This window comes from Mauremys mutica, chromosome 9 (assembly GCF_020497125.1).
Source record: "Mauremys mutica isolate MM-2020 ecotype Southern chromosome 9, ASM2049712v1, whole genome shotgun sequence".
NCBI classification, from domain to species: Eukaryota; Metazoa; Chordata; order Testudines; family Geoemydidae; genus Mauremys; species Mauremys mutica.
The window spans coordinates 69,189,713-69,202,707 of NC_059080.1; the positions used below are offsets into that span (position 1 = coordinate 69,189,713).

General features: G+C 36.8%; 1 protein-coding gene across 1 annotated transcript in view; it reads right to left on the reverse strand.

Annotated features, from left to right (window-relative positions):
* The window catches only part of DOCK10 (dedicator of cytokinesis 10), a 226,471-nt gene that overhangs the window by 25,678 nt on the left and 187,798 nt on the right, over window positions 1-12,995 (reverse strand). Inside the window, exons 40-48 of the mRNA XM_045030918.1 lie at window positions 12,144-12,268; window positions 10,181-10,293; window positions 8,784-8,921; window positions 6,789-6,971; window positions 6,061-6,171; window positions 4,376-4,591; window positions 3,543-3,600; window positions 3,112-3,210; window positions 374-480 (exon numbers count right to left, since the gene is read on the reverse strand). Of these exons, the coding sequence (XP_044886853.1) occupies window positions 374-480; window positions 3,112-3,210; window positions 3,543-3,600; window positions 4,376-4,591; window positions 6,061-6,171; window positions 6,789-6,971; window positions 8,784-8,921; window positions 10,181-10,293; window positions 12,144-12,268 (1,150 nt within the window). The remainder of the gene's footprint in view (window positions 1-373; window positions 481-3,111; window positions 3,211-3,542; window positions 3,601-4,375; window positions 4,592-6,060; window positions 6,172-6,788; window positions 6,972-8,783; window positions 8,922-10,180; window positions 10,294-12,143; window positions 12,269-12,995) is intronic.

A 12,995-nucleotide genomic window follows, 5' to 3' on the forward strand; every position in this document is an offset into this window, starting at 1 on the left:
CCATCACACCTTTTCAATTTTTTGGTATATTAACATTTGATAGACTTGCCTGATTTGTTAAATTTGCGTAGACAGATTTCACCCCATTTAATAAAATTACTAGAAATGACATGTCACAGCTGTGGTAACGATGCTCTGTAACATGGTAACATTCTTCTAAATAGAGAGATCTGGTTACTATATTCCTTTATAATGTCTCTTTAAACCACAACTCACTTTGATTTTATTTTGCTTCTGATATTTACATGACAAGGATTTATAACCTGGTTAACACTTCCTAAATAAATAAATAGCTTAACCCCCCTCCCCCAACCTTAAAGTCATAAAGTTAAAAGAATACAGAACAACATTATTTAAATCTACCATTGCTAACCTCATTATATGGAGTATCTTGCATTCCAGAATCTTCTTTCATAGCTCCTTCCTCTTTAATGTTTGGGGTAATATTTAGAAAAGCTGGCCATCCCATGGAAAATAAGCCTTGAAGTACAAGCCATGAAAATGCTAATTAATACTTGTATAACCATGGATTTTAAAAGGCTATAGGATGTTGTAAAATGGCAACTAGTTTTATATGGCTAGGATTATTACTTTTTTATTTTTTTACAATCAAAGTGATGAGTGGCACAAATGGAACTGATAGAATAATGTGTCATAAATTCAAAGTTCCCTCTGTGGCATAAATCCACTTGTCTAGGCAGATACACTAATATGTACTCATAAGGCAATGATCTCAGAGAAACCTTCTCCTTTCCTCAACTCCACTTGTGTTGTATCACTCTGCCAAACCATATAAAACTACACATAGAAAATAGTATTCTACAGTAATGGTACAATAGCATTACTACAGGGCTAGAGTCTGCCACCCTTACTCATGTTGACTAGTATAATCGGCCCTTATCCTGCCAAGACTTACATATTACATATTACAAAGACTTGACACACTATGTGTAATCCTTCTGAAGTCAATGAGAGCACTCATAGTGCATAAAATTAAGCATGTAAGTAGTTCAGTACTTTTCAGCTAGACTATGTACAAAATACAGTATTACTCACTAAGGGTAAGATTGGCAGAATCTGGCCCATAGTGTTTTGGGCCACTAATACCTTAGTGTTTTTTAAAAGGAAAATCTGCCAGAGAAGGTGATGTTAAGACAAACTTCAGAAACATGTGAGGTTAAGTTTAACAGTAGAAAAATTTGAAGGGCGGTAATTTATTAAATGTAGAGTGAAATATACTATACCACTGTGCACAGAAACACAGAGGCACACACCACAAAGGGGTTGCTATTACTATTTGTTTTGACTTATTTGACGTTTTACTGCCTCTGAGTTTTGACGTTACCCTTAAGCTGTTCATTCTTTACATGCATGACTTTCCCACACACTCCCCACCCTTGACGAAAAGCATACTTCCCTTAACACATTTCCTTTCACTTCTGCAGATGATGTGACTTCACCATTTATGAGCTATCAGACTATTCTCTCCTTTATTCCCCCCCACCCCCGATATTTATTCTCTTTTCCACAGAAGCAATTCTTTATGGAAGCTGTGCCTTTATTCTCTTTTCCACAGAAGCAATTCTTTATGGAAGCTGTGCCAATAGAGCTAGCTCATGCTGAGAACAACCCTGAAATGTAAGTTTAATAAACTAACAGAGATTGGCAGAGGAACAATATAATTAAAGAAAAAAATCATATTTTTTATTTCTCTGCTATGCTCTAAGTAAAATAATCTAGACTAGCAATTATGTGTAGACAATCAGATATTGGGCCTGATCCTCCTCACACTGTGGTCAAATGGGAGTTTTGTCACAGACCTCAATAAGAGCAGGATCAGTCTCATTGCTACCTTGATTCTCCAGATACACACATGATGTTTATATAAGCCTCAGAAAAATGACATTCTGTAGGAGTTTTACATGGCTCCATTCATCTCAGGCTTGGTACAAATGAAGGCTTTACATAAAAAAAAAATAACGCTTCTTCCTTTTAATAGATTCTAGCCCTAATCGATGCATTTAATGGGTTTTCTCTGTTAATGTGAGAAGGAAAGATATTATTGTCAACTCTGAAAATGGTTTTGCAAATGATTGGGAAGTTGAATATATTAATTTGAACATCAATTCTGAGAGGAGCAGCATTACAGTAACTGCAACATTTCTTTTTTTTCCTTTATTTTTCCCCTTGAAATGAGGTGATTTTATGTAGCCATAAAAATCTTGTGGCCGGAAAAAGTCACCCAATTGGGGATTAGGGTCCAAAAGTCCTAACAAAGTCAAGGAATTTCATCCAAAATGTAATCACATATTTTTTTCTGCATGGGCATTTCACTATTACACTAAATAAATGGTTGAACCATAAAACTTGATTTATCATAAACTGTAAAAAAAGAAAAAAAAAAAAAAGGAGGGCGGGGAGGGAGGGGCCTAAGCCCCAATCATACAATCTACAGTGTCTCTCCTGCAAGACTTGAATCCATTGGACTTGATGTGGCACATACAGGCATGCACCATCTTGCAAGAGATACTCTTGCACCCTGCAGAACTGGGCCTTTAATGTTTTATCATATGATAAGGAAGAAAATGAACTCCAATTAAAAAGCTGTCCATCGTATACTATGTACAATATCATTATCTGGATGTTAATTTTTTCTGACTGTACAATCAAGGTCTTATTTTTACTTCTGTTATTGAACACTGATGATGTATAATTGTTTAATAATATTGTCCTTTTTAAGCAGTTTATCTCACTTTGAAATGAAAATTGTAGGATCCTATAATGACGTATTTTCGTGCAAAACTCCCACTGACTAAAGTAGGAGTTCCCTGCATGGATCAGTAGCAGAATGGCTTGTTGTTGGTAAACACTAACTAGTGACATACTGTACAATTCATCGAGATAATTAATTAGTCCAACCAAAATGGGCATCAGAAAAATATCACACAATATTTCCTAGTATTAACTGCTTTCTATTAAAAACATAATCATGCAACATAATTCTTTCCCCTTTTGAGAACATCTTCTTTCACTAGATCAGTTTAAGAGTAGTAACTCGATTTTCTAAATGATGTTACTTGACCCATAAACAGGCATGGTTAGAACACTCACTTCCTCCATTGTGAGTAGTTAGTAACAGATTACTATCAGAGACTTGAACATCTTCCAGGAGCATACGTGAGGTACAAATCTTTTCCATTTTCCAGTAACCTATGGTAGTGTAAGATGTTATTAGTATAGTGCTACTGGTATGTGTTAATAACATGCATATTTAATAATGACACACTAACAAATTAAGCATTCTCTTAGCACTAAAAAGCTAAACGTTCAATTAACCTCTTATGTATAAAATATGTATTTTATTTTGCTGTTACAATAAGAATTTACTAATCTCATATCTTAAACACATGTGAAGGGTACAAGCAGCAGGATAGCTTGAAAAGAAAACAAATGTGATCTGAATGAAGTGAAACAGTTGCAAAAATGTGTTCAGTTGTATAATTCTCTACATTAATTAGTGCATTTGAATACATTTAACTTACCCTTTCTTTTCAGATATTCTGCAATGAGGGCAGCTATATGGATATAGCACATAGCAGCCTGAAACCAGAGACCATATAAATATATTAAAGTACACCACAGATCTTACATTATTAGTTTGCTGAGGGTCAGAAACCCTCTTCGTTGTCGGAATATGTTTTGGAAAAGGGGAAACAAACTTAGTTTGACAATTTGAAGAAATCATAGGTCAAATACCAAGTCCTTACTCAGGCAAAACTATCATTGTTTTTAATAGGAGTTTCGCCTACATACGTATAGAGCACGGGTTAAACAAGAGCGTCAGGATCTAACCCATAGAAAATACATGGTTACTTTGGAAACAAGGTATTATTGGGCTAAGATCTTGGGGTTCAATTAATCAATTTAATACAAATAACATTTTTGCCCAAAAGAAAAAATTGTGCTATGACCCAGATCATATCCTGTGCTGAAAAACAAACAACCCAGAAGGGAATGGAAACTACATAGTCTTGTCTTCATTAGGAAATTACATTGTGTTTAAACATGATTTTAACAGCTGAGTTGGCTAACAGGAAGCTGACAATGGCCTTGTGGTCACTGTAGACAAAGACAAATCATGCTCAGCAATGTGTCAGCTAGTCCTGGTTAATCCCTGGTATATAGCCTGTAATATACAGCATATTCAGGCATTCTTCAACCCAGTCCACATCTTATTTTAGTCACATGAGGAAAACTGTACATTTAGCTTAGATAATCATCCTCATAATTAAAAATACCAAGCTTTTATAGAGTGCTTTTCATTTGTAGATCTCAATCTAAATACAGACTGATTTCTTTGTCTTACGTAAATTACCTCTGATAAATCTCCATTTCTAGCATGAATCTTGGCCATGCTTTCAAGCCAAGTCCTTCGTAATTCAGGTGTACTGGCATACGAGTTTGCTAGACTGTACTGCAGGTCTACAAGCATCTCTGGGTCTTTCTCATGTTCCTTCATCTGAGCTGTGGCCATTAAAACTGTCCTGATGCGTTTGGTCAGGTCTTTCACCTCTGCTGGAAAGTGACTGTTCTTTGGAAAAGATAAGCAATGAATCATTGAAAAGGCCTACAAAGCCATACTTTTATTGTGTTAAACTATAGTATCACCCCTGACTGGGCCTGAAGTCAATGAATAGACTCCTATTTAGATCACACTCATAGTCCCATTATATTTACATATTTGAACAGTTCTCTGCCATTTATTTACTGATATGTCACAGCATCCATTAGAAACCCTAGTCCATATTCTGATTTCAGTTACACCACTGTCTATATGGAGTAACTCCACTGAAGTCAATGGACTGACGCTGGGGTAACAAGTGAAAATACGACCATATGTTTGTAAAGGGTTGCTAAATTTATTGCCAGATTTGGATACACTTACTGATGCAAGTAATACCTTACTCCATAGGTAGCCTCACTAACGTCAATGGCAGAAGGTAGTATTCAGTGTGAAAAATGGTATCTCAGTCTTGCCCATAGCCATTTCAAACCACACAAGATTAAAATTTGGTCTTCCTATCAGCCAGATCATAGATTATTCCTCAAAAAAACCCAAAACTTATGTCATTTCTGCTGGGTTTTTTTTTTTTTGAGATGGGCAATAATAAATTCTGATTTTCAGGGCTGTGGGGTTTTGTTTGTTTGTTTTTTTGCATAGGTGTAGAGAGCATAACGATACAGAAAAAAAAATTGTGCCTTTCTTTTGATTGGCAGGTCTGAGAATGCTACAAAAGCAGAACACACAGATACAAGATTAGCAGATCAAAGATGCCCTTTAACAAAATAAAATACAGGCCAGATTCCCATGTTACTTACACTAATTTTACATCAGTGTAACTATTGACTTCAATGGACTTACTCCTGATTTACACCACTGTTAGTGAAAGGAGAGTAAGCCCCATAAGAATAAAGTTGAAAATGTTTCCTGAAAAGCATTTGACAAGAGCTTATAAAAATACACAAGTTGTGATTTAAAACTGTTTTCTAATATATTTAGCAGAGTGGGGTCTAAACAGTTATTAAAATAATACTTATTATGAGGTAAGCCCCTTATTTTTGGTTAGCAAATTATTCACAAACAAATCTGGATTTTCTATTAAACATATTTATTATTCATAAGTATTTGCTAAATAGTTGGAAGAGTAATTTCTAGCCTAAATATCATTTGGGAACTGTTAACGTCAACTACATGCTATTCATGGTGTTTCACTTGTCATACGGCATAATTTCTGCTCCATGATTGGATGAGTGAAACATTTTCAAAAGGAGAATAACAAATAGTGAATAACAAATAATAAGTTCAGATGAACAAACATTCGTGTTATATTTATTAAGATTTTGGGATTCACAAACATTTACTTGACAAAATAATAACATGAACCATGAATCACTATAAAACGAAGTCAGTCCTTTTATTCATGAAAGTATTTGTGAATCAGTTCTTCCTATCATTCAGTCATCTATAACAGGCAGTGATAGACACAAAACCTCTCTTACTTTCATCTGCTTGTCTCCATTAGCAAAATTATTTATAATTGCAAGTGAATGTTGAAACCGAGATCCACCAATCCCTGCATCTGCGATCAATTGGCTTACAGCTTTGATGAGCTATAGGTGAAGAGGAAAAAAGAACAATGTATGATTACTAAAGGAAAGCAAAGTTTGGACATAGTTTTAATTCCCTGTTTTAAAAAATCAGCAAGAGTTGGAACTGACAGGAGGAGAGAAAAGGGCTTTCCACAAATATTTTATCAAGACAAAATATAAACAAATACATAAATATAAATAACAAATGTCTTTTATGTGTTTATAATTGTTTTAAAATGTTAGATCCTGTCTCATCACTGTATTACTCCAGTTTTATGCCCATGCATCTGTACTGATTGAATCACACTACTGTAAAATTGGAGATGTAAGTTAAGCCCACACTGGTGACACACTGAGTCAGATATGCTCCAACTGCTACATGCTGTGCCTGTGATGCAGTGAAGCCATAAACCTGATTTAACTGGCCAGTTAGCTAAGTTTACAGCTGCTTTGCATCACCAGCACAAATCAAAACAGCTGGAATGAACTGGTGAATATGGTCGAATGTTTTCCGACATGCCAGAAAAATTAGAATGACACAGAGAAATTGTGATTTGCAGAATTGAAAGAGTCATTTCAGTGGAATATTTTATATAGCCCGTATACATTGTTTAAAGTGCATCTTACACTTCACTCACCTGTAGATGGGACCTGACTATAGACTTCTGCTTGTTAAATTCAAAGTTCTTTCTCATGAAAAAATAAAGAAGAGCAGATGCCTCTGTTTGAGTTGACCGTGACCTATGGTTACAGCATTTCAGGATTTCATAGCAGAATGATCCACACATGTCTGCTTGCCCTTGAAAAAATGCTGAAGGAAACTATAGAGAAAAAAATGTCAAAATGTTTAGCACTTCTCCCACTCCTTGCTACGTTCATTTTGAATCAACATATTTTGTGTCAAACTTTCATTAAAAACAAGCCTCTCTCTCTCAGACACACCAGTGTCTAGCAAAAACATCTGCCACTAGCTAAGCATTCTCTTCTGTGTAAAAATGGAAGTAAGTGAAAACAGTGTGTGCAAGTTGTGTGCAAAGCATTAATCAAATCCTGTTGTGTACAAAGCATCAGTCAAATTGACTTTCCAAATTTGTATTTGATATACAAATAACATCATGTGCACTGAAAGCATAGTGAGGTGCAGCAGTTGCAACGAAAATAGCATAGTGAAAGGGACTGGGGAGAGTTCAGACACCATTATAAAAGCTGACCAGTGAGGAGAAAAAAGTTTGGAATAGCACTACAGCTGGGGAAATAATGGGTGTTTTGCAGCAGTCTAAAAAGGCTGAAAAAGTTCATTACAGTTGGACTGAAAACAAAAAAATTCAAAATATTTGGTGAATCCAGAAGTTAAAAAAAATATTTTGGATTGAATTAAATGTTTCAGTTGACCTGAAATAAAATATTTCAGTTTGAGCATTTTTAAATGTTTTTTGAATTTATTTAAAGAAATTTAAAATAAATTTCAAAACAAAAAGTTATTTCAAACCAAAAATGGAAACATTCTTATTTGGGGGGGGGGGGGGGCGAAGGGAAGGGGAGGAGGTAAGGAGAGAGGACTAGTTTATTTTCAAAACAAACAATTTGGTGGAATTGGCATGAATTCATAAAACATCTCAGTGTTGCCAAATCTGATATTTTTTGCCAGAAAACATTTTGCTGAAAAATTTCGCTCCTTTCTATTGATTACTATGCTTTTATGTCACATTAAGCCAGTGTTCCCCCTGTGGCCAACAGTCTAAACAGCATTAGATGGCAGAGAGTATAGGGTGTAAAGGTCCAAGTGGCTCTGTTCGTTGAGAGCTACTGATCACAGGATGGAGACAGCAGAAAACAGAAGGAATGAGACTAGGGAAAAGATAAGCATGTTTGGCGCAGATCTAGATTGCTATAGAGATTATTATTCCCACAGGAGCCACTACTGAGATCAATATGCCTACAGACGTTCGGAGAAAGAACACAACCCCTGAAGGCAATGGGGTGGATGGATCAGATGATGTTAGATATTTACTCTCCTGCCACTGCACATGCTCCTCTGGCTCCTGGAAGTCTGGTGTGTAATTTAAAGCAGGCTGTGACTGGTTTATCTTATGCTTCCTTTGGCCTTTGAGCTATGTTGCTGGAAGAGGCATGACCATATTGTTTTTCTTTTTTTTTTTTTTTGCAATTTACAACCATTTTGGAAGAATGGCATGTAGCTTAAACTTTTCTCCACTACTGTGTTACATGCAAGGGACTGGACAATCAGATCCATTTTGTTTAATGTTACAAAATTACAGTAGCATTTCTCCCACTTCTCCTCAGTCATCACTATAATCCATCTGCCAAATCCTGACTATTTTTTAAAAATGTCCTCAACTCCAGCTCTGATTTTGTAGCTTTTAGATCTGGTTCCCAGGCACAGTGAGGTAGTTCAGCGTCTAAGGGTTAGAAAATACTCCCATAATTATTTGTACCTACAAAACTGCAGATAGTAAATCAGATGGTCTTTTTCAACACGGATCCCTAAATACCAATGAAATGAAGAGACAGAAAGCACTTTAAAGTGTGAAATCCTCCACAAAGTTGGATTTGTTGCACCGCCCTGCCAACCTTATGTAACAGCTTTCAAATGGAATAAAAGGTATAGTTACCTTGCTCACAAACAACCGCAAGGCAGCAAAGACATGCTTGAGGGCTACTGCCGACTGGTTGACTTGCAAAAAGAGCAGGTAGGTATCAAAGACCTTTTTCATCAGTGCATTCTGGCAATCAGATTGCTGGAGTTGTCTCTGAAAAGTTAGCACACAAACAAGATTGTAATATTGTAATAATAGAACAGAAAATGGCTCCTTTGGTTTTTTTGCACCAAGTCCTAATGTGTCCAAATGTGGTAGTATCTTTAATGTCAGCCCTACAAGTGCGTAGAGGTTACGAGCAATGTGAGGCATTCTGCATGGGCTGCGGGCTCTTCATACCTACAGTAATATCGGACCATTGTTTTCCACTGCTTGTTCTCCCTATTCATTAACACCAACTACTACACATACCACTAAAGACAGGGAAGTGGGACTTATGAGAACTGGGCTCTGTTGATGGCTGCCACTTTCTATCTGCGTGACCTTGAGCAAGTCACTTAGGCCAACATTTTCTAACTTAAATGCCTATAGTTAGACTTCTAAATCCATATTGCAAGAATGTCTTGATCAGTGACCTGATTTTAAGAGGTGCTGAGCATCCACAACGCCTGCTGACTTCAGTAGAAGCTATTTCAGCATCTCTGAAATTCAGATGACTTTGGCCATGTCTACACTTACCGGTAGATTGGCACTGCTGCAATCAATACAGCAGGTGTTGATTTAGCAGGTCTGGTGAAGACATGCTAAATCAATGGCAAAGCGCTCTCCCATCGATTTGTGTACTCCATGTCTCTGAGAAGAGTAAGAGAAGTCGGTGAGAAAGCATCTGCTGTTGACAGCATGGTGTAGACACCGCATGGTAAGTCGACCTAAGCTACATCTACTTCAGTTATGTTATTCATGTAACTGAAGTAGCTTAACTTGGGTCAACTTGCTGCGGTAGTGTAGACCAGCCCTTTTATTCAGATGCCTCAGTAAGTAGTTAGCAGTCTAAGTTTTAGGCACCCAAGTTTGAAAAGTTTGGCCTTAACTTCTCTGTGCCTCAGTGTCTCCATTTTTAAAATGTGGATAATACTTACCCACCTTTGTAAAGGTATGGAGATTTTTTAATGACCGGTTTATATGAGATCAAAGCATTACTGTCATCACACCGTAGCAAGTGATGCTGTTTCCATGGGTCATCCCTTTTCCTAGCTCTTCTGCTCATCCAGGACACTTTAGGCCAGTACCTGCATGGGGGCTTAGTACTCCCCTTCCTTCACCCCACCAAAACCCCTCAACAATGGAATGATTTGGCATTATATTTGTTTCTTTGTAATGTACTCATGGGCATTTTGAACCTTATTTAAAATTCTCTTATTGTTCAAACCTATGACACCATTTCAAGGAGAATTTGCAACAATAGAAAATACCTGGTGGTTCTGAGTGAAAAGACACAGTAGGTCAAGAATGGTGAGGCAAACCTCTGTGGCAATATTTGCCTCTGTGTCTGCGTAGTGTACAATGTCTGTGTCATTGGAGCTGCCTGTAGCAAAAGAAGTGGGAAGAGAACAACAAAGTGAGTATCAAGATAAATAACCCTCCAATCAGATCAAGAACTGCTTCCCAAATCAGTACAAACATTCATTCCTAAGTGTGCACGTAAGCTAAAGGGGGAAAGAAGGTTGCTTGCTTCGATTTTGTTAATTTTGTAACAACTTTTCAACTTGGCAGAATATTATTTTTTGGTTTGCTTTTTTCATCAGAGATTACATTCAGCCTGACAAAAGATTTGAACAATGAATTATATCCTATCATCACATCTCCCTCAGAAAAAAATTATGTGCAATAAACAAATGTATACTTGACATTTCCTGTCACACCGTCTGCCACTAGTTACGTATCTTTTTCAGGTCTGTCTATCTGTATCCTCTAGGTCTGTTAAGGGCTAACTGTAGGGTACATCAGGCTGTGTGTGCAGAGGGCATTAAACTACTAGTAGCTGATGGATGCACTCTACCCGTAAAGGACAAGGGCATGCAGGCTGCCTTCAGAGGACATGGGGAAAGTGAACTCTTACATAATAATTATTACATATATAAGTGAGCAGTGTGCATTCATTTTAGCATCCACCTTTAGATGTTAGTTGTGCAAAAAGGGAATGGTACACTGTCCTCACCTGTTTAGGGTATCTTAACACTGCTGGAACTAAAACTCTGCCTCGCCTTGCATTCAGGGAGTACAAACACTAGAATTCTGGCTGTCCACAGCACAAAAACACGGTGGGGGTGGCAACTGGAGAAGAAAGAATCCCTGAGCCTTCTCCCCTCACATAGGCAGGCAATGACTGCTAAAATATGGCACTATTTGTTCCATATGTGAGTTAGCAAATGCTTGACTTGTCTGTAAATGCTATAATTCTAGAATGATATTCTGATGCTACAATTCACTCCAGTGAGTTGCAATGCTGATGGGGAAAAGAATGGACATTTATTTTTTAAAGCATTTTAAAGCATCTACTCTGAGAGGTCACATTACTGTATTCTCTCACTGACACAGAATGCCATTCTTATTGTTAAATAGAGATATGTGTAGGTATGCTTTAAGGATACCTGTTATTTTTAAATGTCCAATATACATTACTATCTTAATGAGCACACAAAATATTGCCTCTTGATTTTGAGATTAAAAGGAAAAGTGCGGTGTAAAATACTAAGGCATCCATTTCCATGAAATCTGCTTCCTACAGATCAAAGCACCAGGATGTGAAAATGGCAAGGAGATGACAATTTACAGGAGTTACAGCTACACAGTATTTTGAAGAGCTTTATTTGTCATGATTAAAGATGGTTGAAAAATTCAGAATTTTGAAATTTTTTGATGGAAAACAGGACAATTTTTTCCTAAAAATATTTGCAAAGAGTCCACATTTTTTACCAGCTCTAGCACTTATCCTATTTCAGATGTTGCACACCTGATTGTACAACACTCCGGGGTGAAGGTTCTCAGCTGGTGCAAATTACCACGGAATTCAATGAGCTTGGCAAAAATGTGGGTAGTATGAATCCACTGAAGTCCATGGGAAGTCAGCACCTCTGAAAAGCAAGCTGCTAATTTCGTTTTCCAAATATGTGTTTAAGTACCTATCTTCAGGTTCTGATGTTTGCAAGTGTTGGCTTTTTTTTCTTTACAGGTCTATATTCCAACTATTAATATTCATACAAGTTCCATTTCAGCCCTTAGGGCCTGATGCAAAGCCCATTGAAATCAATGTAAAGACTCTCATTGACTTCAATGGGCTTTGAATCAGACTCTTATACATTATGGTGCTGGGCTCTATAGAGAAATCTAAGATAGAGACAGACAGATAAGTAGATTCATTTCCTTCATACTTACTTGCCATGCTGCTGTCTATCATTTGCAAGAGTTTGGGGTTGGAAAATGCATTTTTGCCACGGATTATTGGTAATGTTTGAGATCTGTGATGTTTGTGGCCATCATGACTGGAAGTAGAATGTATCCTGAAATTGAGAAAGCACCCTTTTCTGTTTAAATGTTATCATGTCCCTATAGTTTTTCCATGTCTCTCAGAATTATCTGCAGTATTTCTCAATGACCGTAAGGGAGACCAACGGATGCAAAATATTTCAGGTTAATATAGCTGAAGAACAAAGTCAGCAAGGTATATATAACACAAGCAGATGTTTTGTGATCTCTTGAGATCACAGGAGACATCATAACATTTACTTATTACTAGGAGAAGCACTGGTTTAACCAGCTAACCAATGTTTACACAACAGCCCTTTAGGGAAGAGGAATTGAGCTAAATCCTGTTGGTTTAGAATACAGAGAAAACTATTAACACTACAAATGATTAAACACAATTAATAAATAATGGGGACTGATGATTTTAGAATGGACAGTGATAATAAAAAAAGATACATTATTTTTGTATTCTGCGAATGAATACAATAGACTATTTTGCTAAATAGAAGACATTTAAAACTAAGGGCACCAAATTCAGGCACATACATTCATACAAAGGTTCCAAAATAAAAATGGCCTTATTTTCAAAAGTACTGGGAACCTGCATCCGTTACTGAATTCAGTGAGAACTGACAGCACATCTGAAAAATCTGGTCCCTTTTATTTAGCTGCCTAAATATGGATGCCTAACTTTAAGAACACAGTTTTGAAAATTTTCTCCTCTGCACATGTTATTTTCTGCATACAGGCCTAGAATCTGTA